Genomic DNA, 13,067 nt, shown 5'->3' on the forward strand with positions numbered 1-13,067 from the left:
CCAGACTCAGAAGGACAAACATGGAATGTACTCACTCATAAGTGGATACTAGATGTAAAGCAAAGGATAATCAGACTGCAACTCACAGATCCAGGGAGGCTACCTAGCATGGGGGGACCCTAGGATGACTGTGGCTTATAGTAAGTTTTGGTTTTGTCCAATCATTGGACAAGTTTTAGTAAAACACTTCCCTATTAGAGTAAGAATTTGTACCGTATCAAGCTGATGAAAGAATATGCTGGCTGTACTTTCAGAAGGGGATGCTAAAATCTTTTCAGATTATGCATTAGCCCATAGAAAAATGTCTGCCATAAATCAAACAGTGAAGGGGAAGATGAATAGGAATCTCACTTACACAACTTAAGTAAAAAATAGCTGTCGGAACAGATGAAGATAGGTTTCTTCTGTATCCCAGAATCAAATCGATATTTATGTGTATAATTCAGCTATTATTTGGCTTAAAAGAGGTTACTGGGAAATGTTTTTATTTTTACTATTTTCTACAGAGAAAATATTTTCCAGTTTCAAATAATCCTGGACTTTTGAATTATAACCTGCTTTTATATTCAAGCTATCTGTGTATTATTTCTCCTGTAGTTGTACATAAAATGTTTTTATATTCAAAAAAGGATAAATACTATATCTTGAATGTAACTCATGCCACTGAATAGTGAACTTAAAAAATGGTTACAATTGCAAATATTAGGTTCATTTAAAAAAATAAGGTAGAATGTAATCACCATATATTATATGTGTTTATGAAACTGAAGACAGTGATGTTCTAAAATAGCAAAGAAAGTGGTGAAGATGTCACGGGCCTATGAAGACGCTGGACTAAAGTCTATCAAATTGTGCAAACAGACAAATTGTATACTATGTGATTTGTCAATAAAGATTTTATGAAACGTAAAAAAAAATTACAGGTATTGCTATCCTTTCCTCTAAAAAACAGAAATGCTAATAGGACTAGTTTTCATACTTTGTGGAGTTAACACACAATGCCAAAACTCCAATCACTTGCATCTTCAACATGAACTTGAAGTGATGTTGCTATTGCTTTCTTCTTGCTTCAGATTTCTGTATCTCAAACCAAACATCTATCAAGGCTAAGAGAATAAAGGATACATTATGTAGCTATTTTACGCTTTTCAAAACACCATGAGCGAGCTTCCTGAACGTCTGTCACAAAACTCAATGATTATTCGGTAAGTTACCATGTTACTCAAATTATTTTTCATTAATTTAAGAATAAAGGTAGGAATAAAAAATACACCAATAATTTTAAATAAATACTACAAAAATTCACTAAAAAAATTTTTTTTTCTTCCTTATGCCAGATTTTTCTATAAGTAATTTTACTAACACATAGTAATACAGCTTTTAGGACTTTACAAAGACCACACAAACTTCAAATATTTTAAATTTCAAACTGAATATTCCAATCTCTAGTTGTCTAAAAGCTTCCCAAAAAACCATTAAGTCATAATATCAGATATCAAGTACTGTTCAAAAGAATATACCACAATATTTCCTTTTACTGACAGACTTATGCTGGCTTCTATTAGGCAAAGGAAGATGCTACAACACTGTAGTGGGATACAAAATGCATTCAATCACTTTATAATCTCTATAGGAATAGGAGTCTAATAATTATGATCAATTTGAATTCCAAAGTAGAGATACAGAAATGTTTTGGGTAGTATATTTTCATAGTTTCACACATTAAGGTAATCTGTTGCAAGTTAGAGCGACGAAACTTGCTTGTTATTTCTTTAGAAGCATTCTTTTTGGGGAAAAAAAGAACATGTATTGTGTACATGGGATAGTCAGAGAATACTTGTCAAAGCCAGTTCTCCTTCCACCCTATGGGCCTCAGGGGTTGAATTTAGGTTGTCAGAATTTAGGTTGTCAGGTTTGGCAGATGAACGCCTTTACCAGAAAAGCCCATCTTGTCTGACCTAAAAGCTTTCTTTTTTATTTTTTACTTTCTTCACTTTTTGTGTATATAGTTGTTTTGCTGCATATATGTTTGTGCATTACATATGTGCAGTATATAAACAAGCAAGAAGAGGGTGTCAGATACCCTGGGACTGGGGTTACAATTGTGGGTCACCATAATGGATGCTGGGAATCAAAAGTAGGTCCCCTAGAAGACCACCTAGTGGTTACTGAATCAGTCTCTTTAGTCCCCTAAAAAGCAATCTTATTTTCAAATATTCTTTCAACTCTGGGGACACAACTCAGTGGTAGAGCATCTGCCTATCATGTATGAGAGAAACACCTTCAATGCCCACTTCGGCACATACTCTTTTAATCTTGTGTTAACCCACATTAGAGAACCATAATTTCTAAGTACATTACAGTACCATTAAAGAAAAGGAAGCTTTTGGGGGAAGGTGCGTTAAAAGATACACAAGGCCTGTAAGATGGTTCAGTGGATAGGCACCTGATGCCAAGCTGTTATGAGTTCAATCCCAGAGACCCACATGACGAAAGGAAGAGAACTGAGTCCCAGAAGTTGTTCTCTGACTTCCACATGCTTGCCTTCATACAGATGTACCCCATACATATACCTACCTACCTACCTACCTACCTACCTACCTACACACACACACACACACACACACACGAAAATATGTAAACAATTTATTTTCAAAAGGATGCAGACTTAAAAAAAAATCTCCCACAGAGGGATTCCACTAAGATCTAACATTTTAAAAGCAATTATTTCCAATGGCTAAGATGTCAAGAGAGGTGTTAAAAGCTATCACATCACAAGTATACAACTAAAGTATGAACACTGGGATTGTCAGTTAACAATGTGGCTCCTAGAATATACATTCAAATCTCAGAACAATAACTGAAATGCTGCAAGACACAATGCCTCCAAGTCATATGATGCACTTAGGTGGTTACTTAGTAATAATCTGGGTGGATAGAGGTATAAGCCCCATAATGTAAGGAACTGGTGGCTATAAAAACATGGTTGTTTCCACTTTGCCAATTCTTTCCAACAGAGTCACAGAGATGAAGAGGCTTAACTAACCTACTATTATTCATTCACTGAAAAGGTCATTCATTCACATATCTACTATTATTGAAAGACCACCAAGATGACGATGACCACCACGACCACCACGACCACCACGACCACCAGCAGCACCAGCAGCACCAGCAGCACCAGCAGCACCAGCAGCACCAGCAGCACCAGCAGCACCAGCAGCACCAGCAGCACCAGCACCACCAGCACCGTAACAGAAATGAGAGGAAGGTGTTAACTGCCTGACTGTACTAGTAATTTACTTAACAAGTTATGCAACAGCTGATGGGTACTAGAGAAAATGTTAAACATCATTTTAAACCTGGCTCTTCTGACAGCTCTTTTCTGAATCCTCCTTAAGTGTCTCATATCCTATAGTTACCCAATTCTCTAATAATCCTTTCCCTACCCTAACTCCAAACAGCACTTGGGGGTTACCTTTTTGTGTTCAGGTTACTGTCATCATGCAATGTATCAAGAGATTTTACTGCCTAGCAGGCAGCCTTTTCTCTGATCCTATTATCACCTTAAGTAACTCCAATATCAAACAAAATAAGTTCTCAGTTTCTCCCAAATACTTGAAGTTAAAGAAAAATGTAAGATGGCACAAGAATTTAAGGTAAATGTCAAGGAAGCACAGAAATGGGTTGACACTAAGCATTTTAGAATGTTAGCTCCATCTGAAGTCAAGCTCTTTTAAAGTTCTCACAGTATGTTTCAGAGTCCAACCCACAGCATCACTGCTACAGGTCTTTGCAGGCCTTTTCTACTCCGGCCACCGACACAAATGTCTACCTGACTTCTTTCCCATGGAGTATTTTCCTACTGCAAGTGTTATTTTGTCTTTGTTCTCATGGTAAATCTTTAATAATCTTTTAAGGGTTGCCCAAAATTGACCTTTTTGTATCTTGCCTTGAATTCCCCAGGGAAAGTAATTTCTCCTTCAATTCTGATTACCTCATTAGAGCTTCTTGTTGGAAGGCACCCTTTCTGATTTTAGGGTAGCTGAAAAGAAACTGGAAAAACTTCGAATCTGTGGGTATCTGAACTAAAACTAATGAAAATGAGGTAATGAACCTGCAGATCAGTTAATGGAAATCTTTCCTTCATTTTTCCTACCAGTAGTACTCTTAAGAGTTGCTATCACTATATTTTAATCATAAATGCAATTAAAATTTCTCTTTACATTGATTTACATTTGCCTAAAAATGAGAGAACTCAAAAAGTTTTAATATAAAAAAGTTTAAGTCTTCTCAACTAACTGACTTATAAAACAGTTCGAAGCTTACATGTTACCAACTTCATTTCCACTAGAATCCTTACACAAAAATACCCTAAATCTATAGATGACATTTAATACAGTAGCTCTTCTTCTCTCCACTCATAAAAGAAGGGAGAAATCAAGATATTGAGAAACTGGTTTACACGGATAGAATTTTCTACTGCAGGATAACAAATTTAAAAAAAAAAAAAAAGGAAACAAGCTATTTGTTCCACAAGTAAAACTGCATTTACAAAGTAATTCAAGAAAGTAGGTCACCTAAAATTTTAAACTATGCCCTCTTCCAGGTTCCAATTTCCCTATCTGTAAGATAAAGCATCAAGAAAGTCAGACTTACAACCCACCGTTCGATCAAGTATGTGAATCTAGAACCTCTAATGCACACAAAGGCAGTGAGGTCTGCTTGACAGACTGTAACTGCCTGAACCAGGGCCTGGAACATACAAGGTCCTCAATGAGCAGTTCTCTGAATGATGAAAAATGAGCAAGATGAATCTCCTCTTATCCTCCTTCTTCCCATTCAATCAAAGTAAAATAGCATTCAAAGAACAAGATGCTTAGATAAAAAGATTCTGAAACACCACTGGAGTAAATGCTCTATATAGCAATAAAAACCTAGATTTTAAAAGTTAACACCTTTTTCCTCAGCTATAATCAATCCAAAGCTTTCACAGGTTCATTCATAAAATACATTATCCAATTATATTATTCAAGTATATTCAATACTAGAGGGTTTAATGAAAATATTAGTGCCAATAATAAATAAACCAAACCCCAGAAATATGTTGAGTATTAAAAACAGACAATAATAAAGTCACACCAAAACTAGTTTCTTCTTGGACTTACTGGAAAAGATTTTATTCTAAACACATTTGTGGTTCAAATATGAGTAGTAAGCATCACAAATTGTGTTTCCAAGTCTTAATAACCTAAATGTGCCAAACATGGTGGCTCATGTCTATTGTCCTAACACAGGAGGCTTAGAATAGCCAGTCTGAGGCCAACCTGAATTATACAGGGTGACTCTATGTCAAGGCAAATCAACAGCCCAGCATGATGATGCATGCCTTTAATCCCAGCACTTAGGAGGCAAAGGAAGAAGTGGATCTCTATGGGTTCTACACAGCAAGTTTCAAACCAGTCAGGGTTATATAGTCAACTGTCTCAATAAGTAAATACATAAATAAATTATTAAAATGATAAAATTTTAAAGAAAAATTAAAACAAGCCAAAGAAGCAAACAAAACCCTAAATTTATCATACAACCCTTATTTCACTAAAGGGTTAAGATTTAAAAAGTGCAAATTCTAACCTCGGCTTCATTTGTTCAAGATGAATAGCAGAAGAATTGGGCTTCTAAGTGCAGTTCTCATTTCTACTTAGTACTTTCCCAATACAACTACATCTAAGTTACTTATTCAATAGATGCTGAGAAGGCAGAAGGGTAATTTCCTTACTGCAGGACAATCCTAGAGACTTGTCAGTTACACTTAGCATCCCAAATAGGAAGCATCTAAGGAAATCGGCTTCATCCTGACCCTATCTACAATTGGGGAAACTAATGATCACTAATTCTAAACACAAAGCAAAGCTGACTTTTAACATCTTTCTAAATTCCTTACACACCAACCATCAGCAGGTAACATTCCTTTTACATGTGAGATACTGTGTATCTGACAACTTGTGTGCTATAACTCTTACTATATCAGTATATATTATTACCATCACTGGTATAAATCAACTTCTGGATTACTGTGTTCTAGTCCTCTTCATTTCAACTCTTAAGCCCTCTAAATTCTCCAAACAGCACAAGTAGGACTTTAATAACCTATATAACAGCATGTCACCATTTTGCTTAAATCACAACGGGCTCCAACATACACATAATTAAGAACCAAGCCATTCTGCCATAGCTTCAAAGCCTGGCATGGTGGCTTCTGACTCCTTCTCCAACTTCATCTTGTCCTGTTCCCAGCAACTACCACCTCTTAGACTTCTCCATTCTCACAGTAGATTGTCGGTATCTTTACTCTAGAATTGATAAAGCATGTCTTGCTGCCTATTAAAATGAAGTCTCACTGGAATCCCACCATAAGTATTTGCTTACATATGGTATCTGCTGCTTTGTGCCTTAGGAGAAGAGCTAAGGAGTGTGACAGAGAGTGGCTGAGAAAAACAAAACTACTACTTGGTTTTTAAAGACAGACATGCCACCTAGGCATTCTCTTTGTCTGGAGTGCTCTTCAACCCTCTCTTCTTCTGAGGCTCTGCTCATTCTGTAAGCCCCAATTGACACGTCACTCCCTCAGAAAGCCTAACTTCCTCCTACAGCTCCTCTCGTTACTCTTCCTCTAGCATGCTTTTATTGTATTATTAACTAAGCATGCTTCTGTCATGGCTGCAGATCAAGCACGTTCTGTTTACCAACACATTCCTTACACCCTACTCAGAGCCTGACAAATAAGAAATCCCTGGCTTGTAGGTCATTACGAACACAAGGGTACTTCAGAGGCACTCACAAATTTGTATGTAAAATTTCTTGAATACAAAGCATATTTTTCTTTTTGGTTTTTTCCGAGACAGTGTTTCTCTGTGTAGCTTTGCACCTTTTCCTGGATCTCGCTCTGTAGACCAGGCTGGCCTTGAACTCACAGAGATCCACCTGGCTCTACCTCCCGAGTGCTGGGATTAAAGGCGTGCGCCACCACCGCCCGGCGAGAATATTTTTCAGCCATGCTTCAAATTTGTTTTCTTTAGAACAGACAGGGGAGAGAACAAACCTGTGAGAAACTAGTGTTCACACTTACTCAAATAAGACAGTATTTTTCTTATGGGAAGGCACAAAGACCTCATACCCACTGTTCTGTTCTGTTCTCAAGCATTTCACTAATCTCTTTTGAGTTTCAGTTTCCTAACAGGAAATATTCTAGAGACAATACGCTACCAAGAGTAGACGAGAGATAGCACTTGGATTATTTGGACTTTCTTAAATCCTCACTCCATATAAAAATTCCATTTTCTTTTAACTCTTCAGTCTGAAAAGATGGGTCTTGGTTATTTATAAAATAGTACTAAAAGTCTACCTATCTTATCAATATGTTATGCAGATAATTCAGGTAACTATAGGCAGTAAGAAAAGGAAATGCAATGCAATACTGCTTTCCATTAAGAATATATTGTATATTACATCATATTTAGCATTACTGAAGAATATATTCACTGAACCAGCTGATACTTCCTACATCCAGAGAAAAACATTTTGAGCTACTATGTGCTGACCTCCCCCCATCAAATAACAGTTCTCTCGCGGTAGTGATCCATTTGTTTAACACTATTTGCAGCTATTTTTTTCTCTAGGAACAAAAATGAATATAAATAGAAAAGACAAAAATGAAAAAAAGCAAAGATACTAGCAGAGGTTCAAAACTGAATTCATTTGATACACAGAATGACGGATGTGCGGAATCAGTAGACTTCCTCACTAAAAACACCTGGTTAAGTGTGGGAGGGGGGAGAATCGTAACATTTCAGATGCTGGAGACATATTAAAGACTGTGTATAGAAAGAAAATCAGAATAGAGTATATATGCTTTCAAGTTTAATTTAAACTTTAGAACAATCAACATGAATGCATGCCCTTAAGAACATACTGAGGGTAAAGCCCTTATGAACATGATTCAAAGTCTCTCTCTGCCATGTGAAGATATAGCAAGGAAGCAGCTATGTACAAACCAGACAAACAGCTCTCCCCAGGAAATGAATCTATGGATATCTTGGTCTCAGGCTATATGGCATTGACACCTAGAACTGTGAAAAGTTGTTTAAGTCATCTGGGTCATGATATTTGTGACTGCAGCCCAATCTGAAACACGTTAGAAGATCACACTAAGCCTAAAATCTCTTAACATGGCAGAAATACTCTAATGCTAATGGCAGAAATACTCAAATGACTTCATTATGTACTTAATCACGTTTCAGATTCCAAAAAGTATTCACTTAAACGGGGACTTCGGGGCTGGAGAGATGGCTCAGAGGTTAAGAGCACTGACTGCTCTTCCAGAAGTCCTGAGTTCAATTCCCAGCAACCACATGCTAGCTCACAACCATCTGTAATGAGATCTGGTGCCCTCTTCTGGCCTGCAGTCATACATGCTGTATACATAAGTAAATAAATCGTTAAAAAAAAGGGGGGGGGGACCTCATACTCTCACTTTTCTCCTTACTTTTTCCATGAGCCAATTTTTATCAACACATGATTGCAGATTTTTTTCTGAATCTGTGCCCAACTTACCAAGCATTGTTTAAAGTAATAGCAATACCAAAATTACACCTTTTAACCAACTCCTACTAAAACCCTTCATCAATTCTTTAGTATAGTCTTCACAAGGACCCTGTCAAGTACATGTTCTCATTTTCAAAAGACAGATTATTTAATTCTTACATTCAACTAACCTGAAAGTCCCACCCACATGGCTGGGCCTATTGTACAGTAAATGGGGGGGGGGGGGGGAGTTAGGATCAGCCAGGCGGTGGTGGCACATGCCTTTAATCCTAACACTCAGGAGGCAGAGCAAGGTGGATCTCTGTGATTTCAAGGCCAGCCTGGGCTACAGAGTGAGATCCAGGAAAGGTGCAAAGCTACACAGAGAAACCCTGTCTCGAAGGGGGAGTGGGGGAGTTAGGATCATTACTGTCATTCCCTGACAAATGTGAACTTAACTTTCTTAATTTATTTCTCCATCATTCTGATCCCACATCTAAGAACTGGTATTCCAATCCTCTACCCTTCAGTACCTTTAAGCAAAACACTCATCTTTCCTCTTTCTTGTAATGTCTAGTTCTTGAATTAATCTCCCTTATTCTGACAACTACTTGAGTTTTCTCCTGCACATCCATCCCTTGACTCTGTCACTTCATTCTCTGAAACCTAATGCTTACTCCTCAGTAAGCACATACTACCAACCACCAAACCTTCATGTCCAGTTCTGAGTTTTCAATTATACATGTGCTTGTATTTGAGGATATTATATGGGGATAATGACTTCTAAGGTATTTTCCAATAATAAAAACTGTCAATATAACCTAAAATAAAACTTAACCCTTTCCTTTACCTGCTGCCAATCATGTTCTATTCTGACATCACAGTACTCCTATTGGATGCACCACAATTTGAGAAAACTAATTTTGCCTGCCTTTTTTCCCAAATCTCCGTCATCATTCACTCATTTCTAATCTATCCTTTTACTTAGGTTTTTCAAGATTCTCTTCTGATTCTAATAAACATCTGCCCAATTCTTATTTCATTTCTCCTCTTCCTACACTGTCACCCACTTGTACCTTTTAAACCCTTCCACTGTTTAAATCCCTTGGTGAGGCATTCAAATTTTCTTAATCTTTTCCTATGCTCTTTGCTATATAATAATTCAATAATCCAGTAATTATTATGCTCCATAATTAACAACTCCTTTTGTCCTAAGAGTAACCAGTTTATGAAAGAAAAAAAAAAAAGAGTAATCCAGTTGTTCTTTTTTAATACTATATACTAGTTGCTATACTGGAGTGCCTCCCACTGGATACATCCCCCAATCATTTTTTTTTTAAAGACTTGATTTAATTTCCTCCTTTCTTATGAAATCTTATAGCTCGCATTAACTTTTCCTCCACATAGTCCCTAAGCTATTATCACCTACACAACTCACTTGCCACGTAATGTCTGGGGTTTCACACTATTACCAAAAGTGTACCATCTCTCACATCCAAGTAAAAACAACTTCAGAAAGGGATAGTATACACTATCTGTGCATCTAATGCACTTTTTCCGAAAAGAAAGCACAGATATTTAACAAATTCTGACTACATGATGAACATAATGCTCTCAACGTCAGGAAATACTAAACTACCCTAGCTCATGTAATCTCTCCACCCCACCTTCCAGAGAAAGAAATTCTAGAAGATGGACAGGAAGAGAAAGCTATTTCGAAACCCTACAATGATGACTCATCAAAGAACCATCAATGACCGTGGAAACCACCAAACAGAAGTTTCTAGAAGAATAGGACATTCATACAGTATCAAAACATCACTGAACAGATACTTAGGAATTACAAAGGGAAAAATGGTACCTTCACAGTGAAGAAATCTGGCGGACACCAAGTGATCAAAGTTAACACCACCAATAATGGGATAAACTGACAGCATGTGCCTCCTGATGTGATGCACTGAGGACACAACATCACTTATGTGTTATTCCTGCCAAAAATGCACAACCTGAAACTAGTCATGAGGAAACAATCAGACAAACCAAACACTGAGGGGCAATCTGTAATCAACCGACCTACAACCTTCAAAATTGCCAATGTGCAGGCAAACGAAAAGTCTGAGGAACTCAGCATGTGATCCTGGATTAGAAAAAGATTACTATACAAGACATCACTGCTACATAGGACAACCAGTAAAATCTGAATATGGACCGCAGCATGGTACTACACTAATGTTAAACTTTCAGGTTTTCCTCGTACCGCTTTGGTTACATAAGAGAATTTCCTTATTCACAGGAGAAATGCTACCAAATAATTTAGGGTAAATGATATGAAAACCTTATTCGCTAATTGTTTGATAACAATCATAAGTAAAAATTAGCAATAGAACGATGTGCAAAAAAAATGTGGCAAAATGTATATGTTAGAAATGTGAGTTCATTTTACTATCCACAAAACATTTCTGGCTTTTCTCCCCAAAATATTTCAGAAATTAATATCACATAAAAAGTATCAATGAATCTGAGATATATCACCATTGTATTTGACAACCTTAAAGCAAGACATTGTAGTAAGGCTATTTCATAAATGAAATTAGTTTTGCAGTCTGTTCAATGAAAATACTTTATAATGTTAACTACTTCTTTATTTCACATTTACCACAAACTTAGCTAAGATGATTAGTCTACTTCAATTAGTGAAAGTCTTAAGGAATTTTTTAAATAATATAGTCTTCTTATTTTCAAATACACAGAAGAGAAAGATAAAAGGCTAGTTGAAATATAACATTTAATAAGCATTTGTAATTCACTAATGTTTTCTTCACTATGATTATATATTCATTACAGACCACAAACTTCCTTTTTTCTCAACTATCATAAATTGTGATTTAGTCAATTATATGTTTTCAGTAAGGTTTTACAATACAGTGATATGTTAAATATAGGCTTCCTGTAGCCTTGAAAAGAATGTTAAACACAGCATAGTATATGGATTCTCTATAGTCAAAATTGTATTAGCAACAGTCCTTTAAATTGGGTACCTTATTTATGAGATGTTCAGTAACAACTTCTCTTAGTCCAGTGTAGAGCTTTTCTCCATGTTTATGCAAAACCATTGTATATGCATTTCTATAGAGCTCCTCAAAACTAAGACCACTGTTATTCTTACGCTGGATTTCTTGAATTGCATTTTTCAGAAGGTCCCAAATGCTGTTTACATATTTTTCATCCATGGTCATCTGCAATATCCAAAAGAGAGAAGGGGGAGAAAGGTTAAGAATATTTCTGTAGAGTTGGGGATTTAGCTCAGTGGTAGAGCGCTCGCCTAGCAAGCGCAAGGCCCCGAGTTCGATCCTCAGCTATAAAAAATAAAAATAAAAAAAAAAAAAATCAAGACTATTTCTGTATTTGTTCATATCATAAATGTTTCGACTATGACTACAAACTTGTTTGAATCTGTGATGGTGTTATAATAAAACACCCAGAGCCAGATACTGGGGTGAAAGCTGAAAGATCAGAGAAGCAGAGCAAGACACAGCCAACCTCACCTCACCAACTCAACTGCTCCTGTTTCCTCAGACTGAAAGCCTGAGTCCTCACCCAAAAAGGATATCAGCTGAACTGTCTTAGTTCCTGTTTCCTGTGTCTTAAGTATCTTTCTCCACCCTGCCATCACTCCCTGGGATTAATCTAGTGGCTGGCTCTGTCCTATGATCCTCTGGCAAGGTTTATTGGAGTACACAATGTATCACCACACAAACCTGTATGATTTATAAAAGCATTAACAACTATTTTATTTTAGCAAACAAAATAAGATACATCTGAAGTTAGTTGAGCTAAAAGAAACATTCTTATTCATTCCATTATAACCTCCACCTCTATACCTAAGTATATCAAAACTCTCTACTTTAAAATCACGATTTACATATCTACAAGTCACTTACTTAACCCTTTCTTGTTCCTTACAAAAATATTTGTCATGCTAAATTCCAACAGCCCACTCCTTCACATGAACCCATGTAGTTAAAAATACTAACATACAGCAGGGCAGCAGTGGCACACACCTTTAATCCCAGCACTTGGAAGGCACAGCCAGGTGAATCTCTATAAGTTTTAGGCAGGCCTGGTCTACAGAGTGAGATCTAGGACAGGCACTGAAACTATGCGGAGAAACCCTGTCTCGAAAAACAAAACTAACATACTACTTATATTTGACCTGTTTAAATTCATACCGACTAACTCTAAGTGTGACCTTCCTGCAACCCTACAAGCCCAATTTTCTAGTCTACTATTATAATTTTCTAGATGATTTTGCACCATATCCTCACTCAAATGCTTCTGTTGCACTGAAAAACAGAAATTGGGAGACACTAAACAAACTGATCATATCCACCAACATTTTTGTTTCTATGCCAATATAATAATCTGTTAATTCTTACACTGCAAGTACAGAAGAGGAGCCAGAAGCAAACACATAAATGCAGGAT

At 36.7% G+C, this 13,067-nt stretch overlaps 1 protein-coding gene across 2 annotated transcripts in view; it reads right to left on the reverse strand.

Annotated features, from left to right (window-relative positions):
• The window catches only part of Cul3 (cullin 3), an 84,450-nt gene that overhangs the window by 50,598 nt on the left and 20,785 nt on the right, over positions 1-13,067 (reverse strand). The window contains exon 2 of one of the 2 annotated variants that reach the window (XM_036173306.1): positions 11,622-11,819. The exons of the other annotated variant lie outside the window; for it this stretch is intronic. Within the exon in view, the coding sequence (XP_036029199.1) occupies positions 11,622-11,819 (198 nt within the window). The remainder of the gene's footprint in view (positions 1-11,621; positions 11,820-13,067) is intronic. 2 annotated transcript variants of the gene reach the window in all.

Source organism: Onychomys torridus, chromosome 23 (genome assembly GCF_903995425.1).
Source record: "Onychomys torridus chromosome 23, mOncTor1.1, whole genome shotgun sequence".
Classification (NCBI taxonomy): Eukaryota; Metazoa; Chordata; class Mammalia; order Rodentia; family Cricetidae; genus Onychomys; species Onychomys torridus.